At 41.6% G+C, this 15,740-nt stretch overlaps 1 protein-coding gene across 2 annotated transcripts in view; it reads right to left on the minus strand.

The window, feature by feature from the left end:
* Window positions 1-15,202: 15,202 nt before the first annotated feature.
* PLA1A (phospholipase A1 member A) overlaps window positions 15,203-15,740 on the minus strand; it is a 50,065-nt gene continuing 49,527 nt past the window's right edge. For both annotated transcript variants that reach the window (XM_054713947.1, XM_008146634.3), the window contains one exon: window positions 15,203-15,329. In XM_054713947.1, coding sequence (XP_054569922.1) covers window positions 15,245-15,329 — 85 coding nt within the window. In that variant the 3' untranslated portion in view covers window positions 15,203-15,244. The remainder of the gene's footprint in view (window positions 15,330-15,740) is intronic.

A 15,740-nucleotide genomic window follows, 5' to 3' on the forward strand; every position in this document is an offset into this window, starting at 1 on the left:
ATCCGTTGACAATACCACCTCTTGTAATTATTGAAGATTTACAATAAGTTTTGATATCTGGTGATACTCAAATTTCATTCTTCAAGTCTTCGTTATTCTTAGCCTTTCCCTTTGTATTTCCATCAGCTTGCTAAACTCCACACAATTATAAACTCTGCTGGAATTTTCATTAGAATTACATGCACACTGTGAATCAGGTTGGTAAATAATTGATGTATTTAAAATATTGATTTTTAAGCACTTCATTTATTTTGATCTTCTTTATTTTTCTCTCTTTCAATAGTGTTTTATAGATTTCCATGTAGAGATCCTTGCACAGCTTTTCTTAGATTTATTTCTAGGTACTTGATTACTTTGATGCTATTATAAGTGTTATCATTAATATATTTTTACTTTCTAATTTTTTTTATTGCTGGTATGCAGAAATAGAATTGGTTTTTGTATCTTTAGCTTCCATCCAGTGATCTTGATAAAATCATTTATCAATTCTAATAATTAATCCATAGTTTTCAGGATCTTCCATAGATTCAGTTGTCATCTGTATATAATGATAGCTTTATTTCTTCATTCCTGACGTATGCATACCTTAATTCTCCTCCTTATTTCTTATTTTTATTTTTTGGTTCCTTGTTATACTGGGTAGGACCTCCAGTACAGGGATGACTAGAAGGAATGGTGAAGACATTCTTCTCTCATACCTGACCTTAAGGAAATATTTCACTATTAAGTATGATGTGTGCTATTAGGTTTTTATGATACCTCTATCAGGTTAAAGAGGTTCTATTCATAATTTGCTAAAAGCATTTTTTAAGATCATGAATGAGTATTAAATTTTATCACATGATTTTCTGCATTTATAGAGATTATTTATTCTATTAATAAATTACATTACTAGATATGCAAATGTTAAAAACAAACTTGCATCCCTGGAACAAATCCAATTTTATTTATGATGTATTTTCCTCTTTACACCAAAGTCCCGGGAGGTACAGGAAGGCATGCCTGGAGAAGAAGAGAACCAGGGCTCTTAGTGACCCGTGGTGGAATCCTAGCTCTGATCAAGGAGTGATCAGGGAAATGCGGCACCCAAAGCAGCGCAGAGGGAGTTTGTGTTCAGTGCAGACCACAGAGTCTGGCATACATGTGCCTCTTTTGAAGGGCTTGAGTAGAGAGAACAAAGCCACGAAAACAGTTGAGACCACTGAAATGGTCAGCGGGGTTGTGAGGCACCAAAGGCCAGACATGTGGTGGCAATGGGAACACAGAGACCCTGGGGAGAAGCGCCTGGCAGGGGAGTTTTAATAGTCTGTACCTTCTTCCCTTTATGTTCTTTTTTTTTTTTAATCCTCACCCAACAGTATATTTTTATTGAACTTGAGAGAGAGAGAGAGAGAGAGAGACATTGAGAGAGAGAGAAACATCAGTTGCCTCCTGTACACGTCCAAACCGGGATCGAACCCGCAACATTTTGGTGTATGGGTCAAAGCTCCAACCAACTGAGCCACCCAGTCAGGGCATCCCTTTATATTCTTGACACCCTCATTTCCTGTAGACTCCCCCACAAATAGGTTTTTTTAACTTATTGATTTGAGAGAGAGAGATTGATTTGTTGTTTCACTTTTTTATGCATTCATTGGTTGCTTCCTGTATGTGTCCTGACCAGAGATCAAATTTTCAACCTTGGCATGTCAAGACAACGCTCTAACCAACAGAGAAATGTGGTCAACACCACCACAGACCTGGATAACTGAAGAAATGTGAGTGCTCTAAAAAAAAAAAAAAAAAAAAAAAGGGGTTTTACTTTCACTTGTCATTGAATTCATACACCAACGCGTGTCCCATGCTCAGAAATTCCCTGGAGATCATGAGATTTTAGTTCACTTTTAGTTCACTTCTCTGACGTGATCCTTCCCAAGAATTCTCTTTTGCATAGCACATGATTTCCAATCGCCAGCTGCCGCTGGCAGATACTCAATAGCCTGGATTTGCCCTCTACTTTTTTTTAAATTGATTTTGAGAGAGAGAGAGAGAGATTGATTATGCATTCATTGGTTGCTTCTTGTATGTGCCCTGATGGGAGATCGAACCTGCAACCTTGGTGTATCAGGAGAATGCTCTAACCAACAGCTACCTGGCCAGGTCCTGCCCTCTACTTCTGGGCCCTGCACCCTGAATCCTACTCATCCCTCAAGGCTAGTACAACTGGCCACCTCTTTCCACACTCTCCCTGCCATCTACCCCACCCCGTCAGCATTAACCTGTCCCCTCCAGGGATGTACTCATCCCTCAAGGCTAGTACAACTGGCCACCTCTTTCCACACTCTCCCTGCCATCTACCCCACCCCGTCAGCATTAACCTGTCCCCTCCAGTCAGTCCTCTCAGGGTCCTCGAGACCACTTCCCCCAGGTGTCACGACCCTCTCTAGACATCCTCTCGGCACTGTGGGCTGGGCAGATTCTTACTTAATGCTGTGGTCCCCGCACCTCACACTGTGCCACGTGCCTGGCATTTAGTTGATAATTGTTAGATCTTTGTTAAACTCAGCTGCTAAACGTGGATGAGCTTAACACTTGGAATTTTAAGAGACTTCTAGTTTCACTTTCCAGTTTTCTTTTTCTTCTGCCACCCATTCAAGCCAGAACACTTCCTTTTTGACACTTACGTGATTGAGGTTCTTTCTGTCTGGGTTCCGCAGGCCCTGCCGCAGGGCTCAGGCCAGATGTTCCCTGTGCCAACTCGTGCCCATGGGCAGCTCGGCCTTCCCACCCTGCTCCTCCCTAAAGTGTCTGAGAGGAAAGCACTGGCCACTCCACCGTTCTCCAATTCGGTTTCTTCTCTTCACCCTGAATTTTGTTTCTTGTAACTGATTCCTTATTATTATTCATCATGTACCTCCTATTTTTCTTCTCCTTTTCCCCTCCAATAGTTTCTAAATTGTGTTAGCATCTGTATTATCTTCATCACAAACATAAACATATTTTTTAAACCCTCACATTTATACTGTCACTTAATCTAACCTATAAACCCCGCTTTAATGCAACTAAATAAATACAGTCAGCAAGACAAAAAGCAGCTCTCAGGCCACAAACATAGGAGAGAATGGGAGTCAAGTTTACATCTTAGGAAATTGTGCTGGGAATATTTTGGTGATTTTTTTTTTTTTTTTTGCTTTGCTTTTGTTGCTGGCAAAATGGATGATCAGCACAATTTTTAAACATAAAGAGGCCTTCAAGAGTGCTAATGTTGCTAAGGGTGTGAAGGAAACAATGATCACAGGCAACTGAAGAAGTTAGAAAAACTGTTGTTGACTTAGACAAACGGAAAGTAGTCTTTCAGAGGAAGTGATATGTGAAAAAGCGAAGATGCCACACATTGACCTCCTGAAAGATAGCCCTGGACTGAGTGCTGAACGTGATTCGTTTAAAGCTAATAAGGGGTGGTTCGATAAATTCAAGAAAAATAAACCCCAGTAGACTAAACAGTACATTAGACATGTACTGTATATAAGAAAGTTAAAACAGGGGATCATTTGGAAGTCTGGAACAAATTAATTAAATTTATGATAAGGTTTTTGGGCCGGTGACTCAGGCTGTGAAAGAATTCACAACTAAAAGAAGACATAAATGCAGAGAGGAATTTTATTTTACTTTCCCCGAAGGGAAAGGGCGGTGCATTCTAATCACTGCAAAGGCAAAGAAATAAACTTCGGCCCTGTCTCTTAAAGGGTAATGGCTGCTGTTGCTAGAAGGGAGGGGACTTGGGGGCTGAAATTGAGCAGACATCAGAGGGGTTGTCCTTGAAAAGTTTGTTTGCTGTTTTTGGACTGGGCCAGTGATGGGCAACCTTTTGAGCTTGGTGTGTCAAACTTCGCCAAAAAACTGAGCATAACTCGGGTAGTGTGTCACTTTGAGGAAAAAACTAACTCCACGACTCTAGTCGCAAATGTTTCATCCTCAGGAGAGCAAATGTTTCATCCTCGGCATGCGGCCGCGTGTCATCAGAAATGGCTACGCGTGTCAGTGCTGACACGCGTGTCATAGGTTCGCCATCACTGGACTGGGCAGATGTCCTAGGGAGGTGTCTTTAGCAACATTTTTATAAGCCTGTTGGAGTGAAAGTTACAAAGGGTTCAAAAAAGGGAGGGCAGCACGGGTTTGAAAGGGAGGGAAAAGAGCCCTTCTGCTGACTGGATTTCCAACTCGATTTCCCTGAGTCATTAAATCTGAGTCATTAAATGCAAGAGCTTAGCCTTGAGAGTAACTTGTCTTCAGTTTGAATAGAAGGGCTGTTTGAACCAGAGGCGCTAACCATCTTGAGGTTTATTTATCAGGTGTGTGAACGAAAGAAGCCACCTGCTAACCTGACAAGCTCAGGGGAGGCCTGTGTGGCAGTCTTGAAAACTCAGAGACCTAAAATAACCACAAAAGATGGTCTGAAAATTAAATATTTAACTACAAACAGGTTATAGTGGGCAGTCATTCCTAGGCTGATATCTTCCCTGACAAAGATCAACTTAGATCTTCTTTCCTGAGCCCATTTGCCTTTTTTACCTCTAAGATAACATATCTGTGAGATGTCTGGGTAACTTGTAACTTCCTTCTTTTGCTGGAGCCGCTGGGGCACAACCAAATGTAGTAGGCGCCAGGACAGATGCCTCAAATTCCTTCATTATCATGTTAATTGTTCCTGTACCCACCTAAGTATGTGTCCATCATTTTACTTTTTGTCCAATCCCAGGGGTTTCCCACCGTTTGACTTTATCCCACCTCCTTAATCCGTCACCAATGAATTTCATGTAGCCCACCTATGTCCCTCCTTTGATGGCAATGTATAAAAATAGATGTAACCATGCATTCTCCGGAGCATTATCTCAATTCATTGAGGTTCTGCTTCCCGACATATGTCGACAGTTTGGCTCAAATAAACTCACTAAAATTCTTTACAGGTTTCAATGGTTGTTTTTCGTTAACAGGTGCTTCTCATAAATTGTGAAAGGCCACAGCAAAGAAAAAGAAAGGCCTTTTTTTTTCTTGTTCTTACACCCACAGTTTACATTGTTTCTAATGAGAAAAAATGATTCCGTGTCTTGACAAATCGCTTCTCAAACAGCCCTCTGAGTGAATTAAGTTTGAGAACCGAGGTTCCACAATGTGTGTGTGCATATATATATTTAAGAAGCCCGCCCCCACCCACCCCCTACATGATTCCAGCTTCTGGCATGGGATCCAGGGAGGGGCCATGGAAATCCACCCCCTTTCCCTCCATGGTCAGAGTTTGTCATGCCCCTCCCTGCTTCCACCAGGTTAGGTACATACTTCTGTGTTTGCAGTGATCGCACTGTAATTATTTCTTTAGAGCAGTGATTCTCAACCCTGGCTGTATACTAAAATAAACTGGGAAATTAAAAAAAATACCACTGCCATAGACAAAACAAGACAGCCATGAGAATTGATCATTGTTGAAGGTGGATGATGGGTACCTGGAGTTTCATCCGTCTAATTTTGTATGCATTTAAAATGCTCCATAATAAAAAATTAAAAACTAAATATATATTATGTATTTTATATCCTATATAATAATAAAGATATAATATGCAAATTAACCCTCACAAGATGGCTGCCTACGACCAGGCCAGCAAGGGGGTTAGTGAGGGACGACCAAACAACTGAACAGCAGGATGTGTGGGGCGACCAGGCCGGCGGAGGTTGGGGGGGCTGTGAGGGGTGACCAGGCCGGCAGGGGGGGCAGTTAGGGGTGACCAGACCAGCGGGGGGTGGGGGCAGTTAGGGGTGACCAGGCAGGCAGGCAGGCAGGTGAGCAATTAGGAGCCAGCGGTCCAGGATTGTGAGAGGGATGTCCGGCTGCTGGTTTAGGCCTGATCCTGGGGGTCCTGGATTGGAGAGGGTGCAGACTGGGCTGGGGGTACCCTCCTGTGCACGAATTTTGTGAACCAGGCCTCTAGTATTTATATAAGTATTTATATATTACATATATTATTTTACATATAGTAATAAAACTGGGCCCAGAGCAAAGCCACTAAAACTGAATTTCTGGGGGCCCTGGCCTTAGATCTGTAATTGTAAAGCTTCCCAGGGACTCTGGGGGTTGAGATGAGGACATGGGGACTTGAAGAGGATTGAAGTGATCATAGGAGCTACCTCTGGACTGTGAACTTTCGATGAAATGTTAGATGACTGCCCCAAGGATACTTATTTCTAATTCGGATAATTGATCAAACTTTCCTAGAATGGCAACTGAAGATCACTCATTTATCCCATTGTGTATGCTGCAGTGTTTTAAGTAAATTATAAACCACCAACATTGACACACAATAGCTCTTTTTAGTATTTTTGTACTAATGTGTGAGCTTCTGAAGACATAGTCCTTCCTGTCTTATTTTATTTGCATTCTCAGCACCCGGCCCCTGGACAGACACTTTACCAAGTATTGTGTGTTAAATTAAGTTTCTTGAAAAGGAGATGGGGGTGACATAAGTAGGTATTGGGTTAGGATGCTACGTCAACATAGTATAGGATTAAGAATACAAGCCTCTGGAGCTAGCCCACCTGGGTTCAATTTCCACCTTGCCACTTAGCTTTGTGTCATTCTTTGCCTAGTTACTTAACTGCTCAGCACCTCAGCTTGTTCATATGTAAAATGGCAATAAGAAAAGAACCTTCCTCATATGTTTTTTGGTGAGAATTCAATTAATATACATATATACTAAAGCACTTAAAACCATGCTTGACACATAGTAAGCATTTAATACATTGTAGTTGATATGTAGAGGACTGCCTTCAGATTAGTGCCTGGTACATAGTGGGCTTACAATAAAGGTTTGCTGAATGAATGAATGAATGAACATCCTGGTTTTATGATTGCTTGTCTCCAATTTTACCCATTTTCCCGTACTTTCCAGATAAGAAATATAGCAGAGGACAGCTTCTAAATTTAACCCTAGGTTGAGAGTCACGGGAAGTGATCTTGAGGTTAGGGTGGATTGAGTTTCAATCCGGAGGGCTGAGTGTTTTATAGTTGAGAGGGCTGGTAACTGCGAGGGAGAAGGGGCATTTTTAGTTGAGTCAGACACTTTACCATGGTTTTAAGTGCTTTAGTATATATGTATATTAATTGAATTCTCACCAAAAAACATATGAGGAAGGTTCTTTTCTTATTGCCATTTTGGGCAATTCCCTTCTTCTTTCTGCACTTTGGCCTCAGTGCCACAAAGAGGAGTGTTCATATATCGGGGTGCCTTTCCCAGCATATTTACCTAGATCTCTTTCCACCTCTCTGAAATGAAAAATAAGACATTTGTGGGGGCTAGCTGTCTGAATCTATGCCAGTAACCTGCATTCTGACACACACTCTCGCTAGCCAATAATAAACTCCATTCTTATCTGTGATGCCTGTCCTGCCTTGCAGAACCTGCTTCCCGGAATACTCCCGTTTTACAGAGGCCATAAACCATGAACCATATACAACCCCCGGGGGGGGGGGGTGGCAGCACTGGCACCAGACAGGCCAAGCCTCTGAGTGTGATCTCACTTCCCCCTCCCAGCTCACGGGGGGCTGCAAAGCCGCGAAAAGTCCGGAAGCCTGATCCATATTTTGGGGACAAAGGAACTAAGGGTATAACGGGAAAGCTTCATCCATAGTCATCACTCAGGCTTTGGAAAGTCTGAGTCACCGTATTAGTACACCTGCAAATAAAGGGTTTTTCCTGACTAAATCTTCTTAGTACCTGTTGTGTGTTTTCCAGTTGCCTGGTAAATTCTGTAACATCTCTACCCTTCCATTCTGTCCAAAATAAGAATCTGCCTGGCTGGTGTGGCTCAGTGGTTGAGCATCGACCCATGAACCAGGAGGTCACAGTTTGATTCCAGGTCAGGGCACATGCCCAGGTTGTGGGCTCGATCCCCAGTGGGGGGGGTGCAGGAGGCAGCTGATCGATGATTCTCTGTCAGCATTGATGTTTCTCTCTCTCTCCCTCTCCCTCCCTCTCCCTCTCTCTCTCTTCCCCTCTGAAATCAATAAAAACATATTTTAAAAAACAACAACAAAAAACTAAAAAACCTGTCTCCTGGCTTAGGCCTGGGTAGAGACCCAGAGCTTCAAGGCAGCAGCAGGAATTCACTTCCAGATAAACACTGTCCCTAGTCTATCTTCAAAATCTTATTAAAGCTCACACTCACATGTAATGAGAAGTCACTTAGAATTATTAAAATCCAATAAAAGTGCAGCCCAGGTTAAGAGCAACATAAATGAGAGCGTGGCTGTGGTTTTCTCTGGTGGCTGTTGGATTTTGGGCAATTCCCTTCTTCTTTCTGCACTTTGGTTTCCCCTCCTGACACTGTGGCTTGATGATTAATATAAGCATTGTTTAAAGAACACAGCAATAATTATTATAGTAGATCAATCTAGCAGGGGCTAAAAATTTCTTTAGGGAAAGAGTAAGAGAGAAATCCAGGAAGAAAGACAAGGATCTAGACACAGACATTCCTGAATTACAGGTTAAGAAGTTAAGAAAGCCCTCATTCTAAGGACATCAGGAGAATCCAGTGACAATGTTAGAGTGATAAAACGATACATTAAAGAGTGTGTAGAAAGAATTATCTGGCACAGGTAAACCAAGTGGACTAGAGTGGAAAGAAATTGGAAAAAAGAGACCAATTCAGAGGTTTGTGCCAAATCCAGGACCTTACTAGGAATCCAAGGCAATAGACAGCAGGGGCCGATATAGACACATTTTAAAGAAACTGAGAGGCAGAGTGTTTGCGTGTAAATCAGGTATTGAGAGGGAGGAAACTGATTTCTCTCTCTCTCTCTCTCTCTCTCTCTCTCTCTCTCTCTCTCCTCTCTCTCTCTCTCTCCTTGCTTTCCTTTGAGCACAGTGATGTCTCTGTCAAAGATGACTTAGGCTTCAAGCCTGGATATTGGATGATGGTCGTGGCTATGACTATAAGGAGAGGAGAAACAACTAGGGGGGGATGCTGATTTAATTTTGGATGGATTGAGTTTGGGCTGTTGTGAGGATGCTGAATGGCTTTAGCAAACAGTATGGTTTCATAAATGAGAGAGTGAATACTGAGGTCAGAGAGGATTTCTTGACTATCAAGGGGGCATGGAAAGACTCAAAACCGGGATAGTTGAATCACCTCTGAGCTCTCCTCTAAGTGGAAGAAGCCAACTTTCTCTGGGTAGAGGCAGGGCTGTGACAGTCATCCCAGGGTGAGGTGAGAGATGTGTTAAAGACTGGGGGGAGCAGTATGTCACTTTCTATATATATATATATATATTCTCTGATTTCACCCATTGCTACCTGTGTGACCAAAGGCAAGTTGCTTAATTTCCCTGTCCCACAGTTTTCTCATATGTAAAATGAGGTCATACATGCAATTGTTGGATTACATAAGATAATTTATATACCTGGCACATGCTAAATGCTCAGGAAGCTTTAGCTTTCACTTTCTCTTTTATAACTCTCTGGATTGGCTGAAATTTTTTAGATGAGTGAAATTTTACAATCATAAAAAACAATAAGCCTGGCCGGCGGGGCTCAATGGTTGAACCTCGACCTGTGAACCAGGAGGTCACAGTTCGGTTCCTGGTCAAAGCTCATGCCCAGGTTGCAGGCTCAATCCCCAGTGTGGGGCATGTAAGAGGCAGCCAATCAATGATTCTCTCTCATTGACATTTCTCTCTCTCCCTCTCCCTTCCTCTCTGAAATCAATAAAAATATATTCTTTAAAAAAACAAAAAACAACAAGACTTTATTTTTTAAAGTTCATCATAGCTCGCCCCTACGGAGTTTCAGGGCTCTAAAGACTCCTGTTTCTGAATGAATGCCCAGTTTTAAAAGGTACTAAAATCTTAGACCACCATAATTCTGAAGGAAAGAGGGACATTCCAGTTTCATAAGTGGGTAACTGGTCAGCCAACTTGGAATCAACTGAACACCACATGGTAACTCCAGAGAAGAGATTTGGGGATTTGGGTTACTTGTCTTAGGGAGACTAATACTGGAATAAATAATTGCAATGAAACAATTTCTTTCAACCGTTGTCACAGAGTGTATGTGAATCATTATAGAATTTTTGGAAAGTAATCTACAGCATTACTAACCTTTTTTTCTAAACATCGATTTGTTGTTCCAGTTATTTATGCATTTGTTGTTTTTGTTTTGTTTGTTTGTTTGTTTTTATTTCAGAGAGGAAGAATCATTGATTGGCTGCCTCCTGTACGCCCCACACTGGTGATTGAGCCCGCAAGCCAGGCATGTGCCCTGACCGGGAATCAAACTGACCTCCTGGTTCAGAGGTCGATGCTTAACCATTGAGCCATGCCAACTGGGCTATTTATGCATTTGTTGGTTGATCTTGTATGTGACCTGAGCAGGGATTGAACCAGCAACCTTGGCATATCAGGAGGATACTCTAACCAACTGGGCTACCCAGCCAGGGTGCATTACTAACCTTTTGATATATTTGTTGACCTAGCAATTCTCACCAAAGATACCTACCACATAGAAATGAAGGCACTGATATGATAATAGATGTACAAAAATATTTATTGCAGCATCATTTGTAGTTTAAAAAAAAAATAAAAGCAACCTTAATATGCACCACAAAAAAATGGTTGGCCAAATTACAGCATATCTGTACTGTGGAATAATAAATACCCAGTGAATAAATTAGACTTATGTATGATAGTACCAGGAGAGATATTCATGATATATTGTGTGTGTTTTTTTAATATATTTTATTGAATTTTTTTTTTTTTTTTTACAGAGAGGAAGAGAGAGGGATAGAGAGTTAGAAACATCGATGAGAGAGAAACATCAATCAGTTGCTTCTTGCACACCCCCTACTGGGGATGTGCCCGCAACCAAGGTGCATGCCCTTGACCGGAATCGAGCCTGGGACCTTTCAGTCTGCAGGCCGACGCTCTATCCACTGAGCCAAACCGGTTTCGGCTCATGATATATTGTTATGTAACAAAGGAAAAGTGTAGAATAATACATGTGCTATGATTTCATTTTTGTTAAAAAAAAAAAAACACACCAAAAAACAACTTTGTATGTATATATTTGTATTAAAATGGAGAAATGAGTAGGAGGGCATAAACCAAGCTATTAACATTGATTACCAGGGCTGTGGTGACTATATGTCTATAGTTTGACTTGTGAAAATGAGCATGTATTGCTTTTATAATGTTAAATATAGAGAGAGAGAGTAAGCTGGTGTGAATTTGGTGGAAAAATTAATATGAAGACCAAGATTGAGAAGAAATCAATGAGCTACTTTAAATGAATCCTAGTATCCAAACCCTGAGTTACAAGCTTTAAAAAGGCCTTCTAAAAATACAATGTTATCAAGCAGTGACTCGGTCTTTGTTAGCTTTCCCTTCTTCCTTACCCCACAAACATCCCACTTACTTAGCCACGTTTCTGAAAGTGAGGGCCACATAACCGACACTGGGCAAGATGGCTGAAGGTAGCACATAGACCCAGCATTAAATAACATTAAATCTCTTGGTGCAATTACTATTCATATTTTAATTTTCAACCCACTGATTACATATAGAAGAGAGTCCTGGGCATTGATAAATTTTTTGACACCTCTTTCATCCTTGCTAATCTCCCCTTGTTATAAGGGCAAAACAGGCCTAGGGCATGAAGCCTTCAGCAAGCCACAATATCTAGTTGGAAGTTTAAACATTATTATGTTCTCATTGGAGTTGTTCTTAGGATTAATTTATGATCAGAGAAACTGGTTTATCATTTACAGTGATGATCTCAAGTTTCTAATGGGGCACTAAATAACAGGTGAGATAGTCTACAAGTGCTTTAAAGCCCTGGCCGGTTGCCCAGTGGTTAGAGCGTGGGCCCTCAAACCAGAGAGTCTTCGGTTCGATTCCAAGTCAAGGGCACATACCTTGGTTGCAGGCTCGATCCTCAGCCTGGGTCAGGGATGTGTACGGGAGGCAAACAATTGATGTATGTCTCTCACATCAATGTTTCTCTCTTTCACTCCCTCTCTCTCTCCTTCCTTCCTCCTTTCACTCTCTCTCAAAACCAATATCCTCGGGTGAGAATTTAAAAAAAAAATGTTTTTAAATAAAAGCACTTTAAAGTAAGACTGTATTAGCCAAGAAACACAGGGCTGTGCCCAACCGCAAAATGGAAAAGTCTGAGATCAGCTCAGTGTATCAGCAATCAGCATCAGCACCACAAGACCTAATCTTGATCACAGAAACGTAACATCATTTACACATACTTTGGAGCAACAAGCAGCAGGGAAAACTGAGTATTGTCTCATAAGGTAGCAACCGTGTTACAATAACAGGAAGCTGAGCAAACAGAAAATGAAGCCTAATATAGCTCAGGGAAAGAGTTCTCTAGGGAGGTTCTTGCCAGGAACCTGGGTGAGTAAAGGGAGGGAGTAAGAAAAGAAGAGATGGTTTTGAAAAAAGAACTCCAAGCCTGCATATTGGGGAACATCTAGGTTTTTCAAACTGACGATGGTGGACTGTGCAGAAAATAAAGCATGTATGTGAGTGTGGTGAAAACCAATAGCAATGGGACCACTTTAAAATGGAGTTGGAGCCCTGACCGGTTTGGCTCAGTGGATAGAGTGTCGGCCTGCAGACTGAAGGGTCCCAGGTTCGATTCTGGTCAAGGGCATGTGCCTTGGTTGCGGGCACATCCCTAGTGGGGGGTGTGCAGGGGGCAGCTGGTCGATGTTTCTCTCACATTGATGTTTCTAACTCTCTATCCTCTCTCCCTTCCTCTCTGTAAAAAAATCAATAAAATATATTTTTTAAAATAAAAATAAAATGGAGTTGGAGTTGCCATCCCAAGGAACTGCTTTGCACATCTTATTCCTCAAACGTTTGGAATGTTAAAGTGGACACGATAACCTTTGGACTGGGCCTAAAGCAACATTATATCCCGAACAACTGTTTGGAAATGTGACAAGAAAGCAGACATTATGACTACAGAACATTCTTTAGAATTAGCATTACTGTGTTAGCTCATCTGCATTTATGGAAATTCCTTCCTCCTGTTCATGTAATTTTTCCCCTTCCCTTTTTCATAAAACCCCTTCCCTTCATCTCCTAATCGGAACACTATTTGGGTTTCTGCCTGAGTCAGTGCTTCCTGGATAGCTATTCTTCTGGATCTCAAATAAATGCTTATTGCCTCTCACTTTGGCTTTTATTTTTATATTAACAATATTCACATTGCATCACCTGTCCCTTTGGCTACATTTCTACAGCCTGGACAGAGCTCTATCCTGGTGACGTAGGTGACTTCACTCAAATGGAGCAATGATAGCCTGCTGCTTGTATCAATTGCCCTGCCTTTACAATGGAGAGTGAACCAGAAAATCTGCAGTTTCCTTTCAAAGCACATTTATGTAGGTTATTATATAAAAAAGTCTTGAACAGATATTTGCACACCCATATAAATAGCAACATTATTTACAATAGCTAAAAGGCAGAAGCAACTCAAATGCCCAATGATGGATGAATCAATAAACTAAATGTGGTATATGCATACGTAGCATATTAGTCACCCTTAAAAAGGAAGGAAATTCTGACACATGCTACAACAAGGATAAACATTGAAAACATTATGCTAAATGAAATAAGCCAATCACAAAGGGACAGATAGTGTATGAGGTACCTAGAATAGTAGGATGCATCTATAATAATAAAAGCGTAATATACTAATTAGATCAGACAGCCGAACGACTTTCCAGATGTCCTTCCGGACATCCTTCCAGACGACCTTCTGGACGAAGCCAGGGCTGTGAGGGCCGAGCCCCTTGCATGAATTTCGTGCATCGGGCCTCTAGTAGAGACAGAAAGTAGAATATTGGTTATCACAGGCTGGGTGTAGGCAAGTGGAGAGTTATTTAATGGGTACAGAGTTTCAGTTTGGGATGATGAAAAGTTCAGGAGATGAATCATGGTGAGGATTGGACAACAATGTGAATATGCTTTAAAACCACTGAATTGTTGTTCACTTAAAAGTGATTAAAATGATTTTTTAAAGAACTAATTTAAAGGAAACCATTAAGCTTAGGAGAATCCAGGTTGTACCTGGCTCTGGAGAAAGTGATGAAGGTGTGAGCCATACCTCTCTGTTCCCCACTCCTACCCATCCATTCTCTACCCTTCTCTGCCCTGCTTTTCCTCCTGAGCTGTATCACTGTGCCTCTTGCCTTCCAGCTTCCAGTTGTAGTCACTCAATGGGGAGTACTAGCAGGGGAATGAGGGAGGAAAGAAGAGTGAGGTTGGGGACTCTGTTTCCCTGGCTCCCTCCCTGCAATATTGCTGCCTGATGACTGTCCCTTGACCTAAGGTCCACAGCCCACGCTGGCTCCAGGTTCTGGTGCTCCTTCCACTTGCCTCCTTATACCTAGGGGGAGTAGCGGCTCCCACTGCCGCTAGCCCTGCAGCTGCACTATCCTGCGTGGTTTCCCCATTTCCCACTAACACCTTTGTAAATAGTCCTTTTATTAAATTCCCCTCAAATTACCTAATTTGAGTGTACCATCTGCTTCTTGCTAGACTGTGGCTGATACAATATTATTTATAAAGATCAAAGTTTGGGAAACACTGACACAAAGAAAATCTACCTATATTTCCCCAAAGATCTCTCTGATCCCCCCCCCTCCCCAAACTTTCCAGATATCCAGAAAAGGTGATGGTAAGGGGCGTGAATGGCAGCATCTTCAGCCCCATCCTTCATCCCCTCTCGTTCCAAGCTCTTCTTTCCAATTGCTATTTTAACGCAGAGAACTCAACATCTACTGTTTTCTCCAGTCCCACAGACTATAAATCACGTTTTTTTTGGTAACAGAATTCCACCCCAATAAAACAATAAATAATTCAGATATTCCATGGAGTTTTATTTTTTATAAAAGCATTTTTCCTGTATATGTTTCTATTGTACAGAGCACAAGGACGTGGGGTAATTGCTCTTAAGTATGAGTAAGAAAGCTGAAGTGATATCTATATAAGGCTCTTCAAATTGGCATGCAAATAAAGATAGCTCTATAAAATGAGCTATCTTTCCCTTCTAAGGTAGTGAATTATGGGGGAAATAACTAAGAGTTTTGCCTTCATTCTTAGTAGCAGTGGCCTAGAATAAGTTGAAACCCCTTCCCCCCCCCCCCCCCGCTTCCCACCCACATCCCTACAATCCAGGGATACGTCCTGCCCAGGCTTTTACTATACACATGTAATTTTGAGGTCACGACAAACAGTCACACCTGCTTGTAAGTTCACTGGCTCAGGTAAGCAGACCGTCTTTTTACTGCAAGAGAAAAGCAACAAGAAGGTATATGTTCAGGGCAGGTTCCTTTTGGACAGGAGGGAGGGCTAAGAGCTCTCTAAGAGTTTTAATGATGTCAGGTGAAAGAAGTCTACAATTGTCTACTATAGGAGCCTACTGTCCTCCAAAGGTCCAGGATGGTAGGGCTAATAATATAAAGGTTAGAGGCAGGGTAAAGGGAATGGGGAGACTCAATCCACACCCATGAGAGTGACCAGTGGATGCTAAGGAGGAAGAAAAATGCAATTAGGAATCTTTATTCCAATAAAATCTTATATAGAAACCAAATAAGATAGAGATAGATAGATAGATAGATAGATAGATAGATAGATAGATAGATATATAGATAGACAGACAGACAGATCAGGTAAAATGGGGTTTCTTATATTGAAG

This window comes from Eptesicus fuscus, chromosome 3 (genome assembly GCF_027574615.1).
Source record: "Eptesicus fuscus isolate TK198812 chromosome 3, DD_ASM_mEF_20220401, whole genome shotgun sequence".
In the NCBI taxonomy this organism is placed as follows: Eukaryota; Metazoa; Chordata; class Mammalia; order Chiroptera; family Vespertilionidae; genus Eptesicus; species Eptesicus fuscus.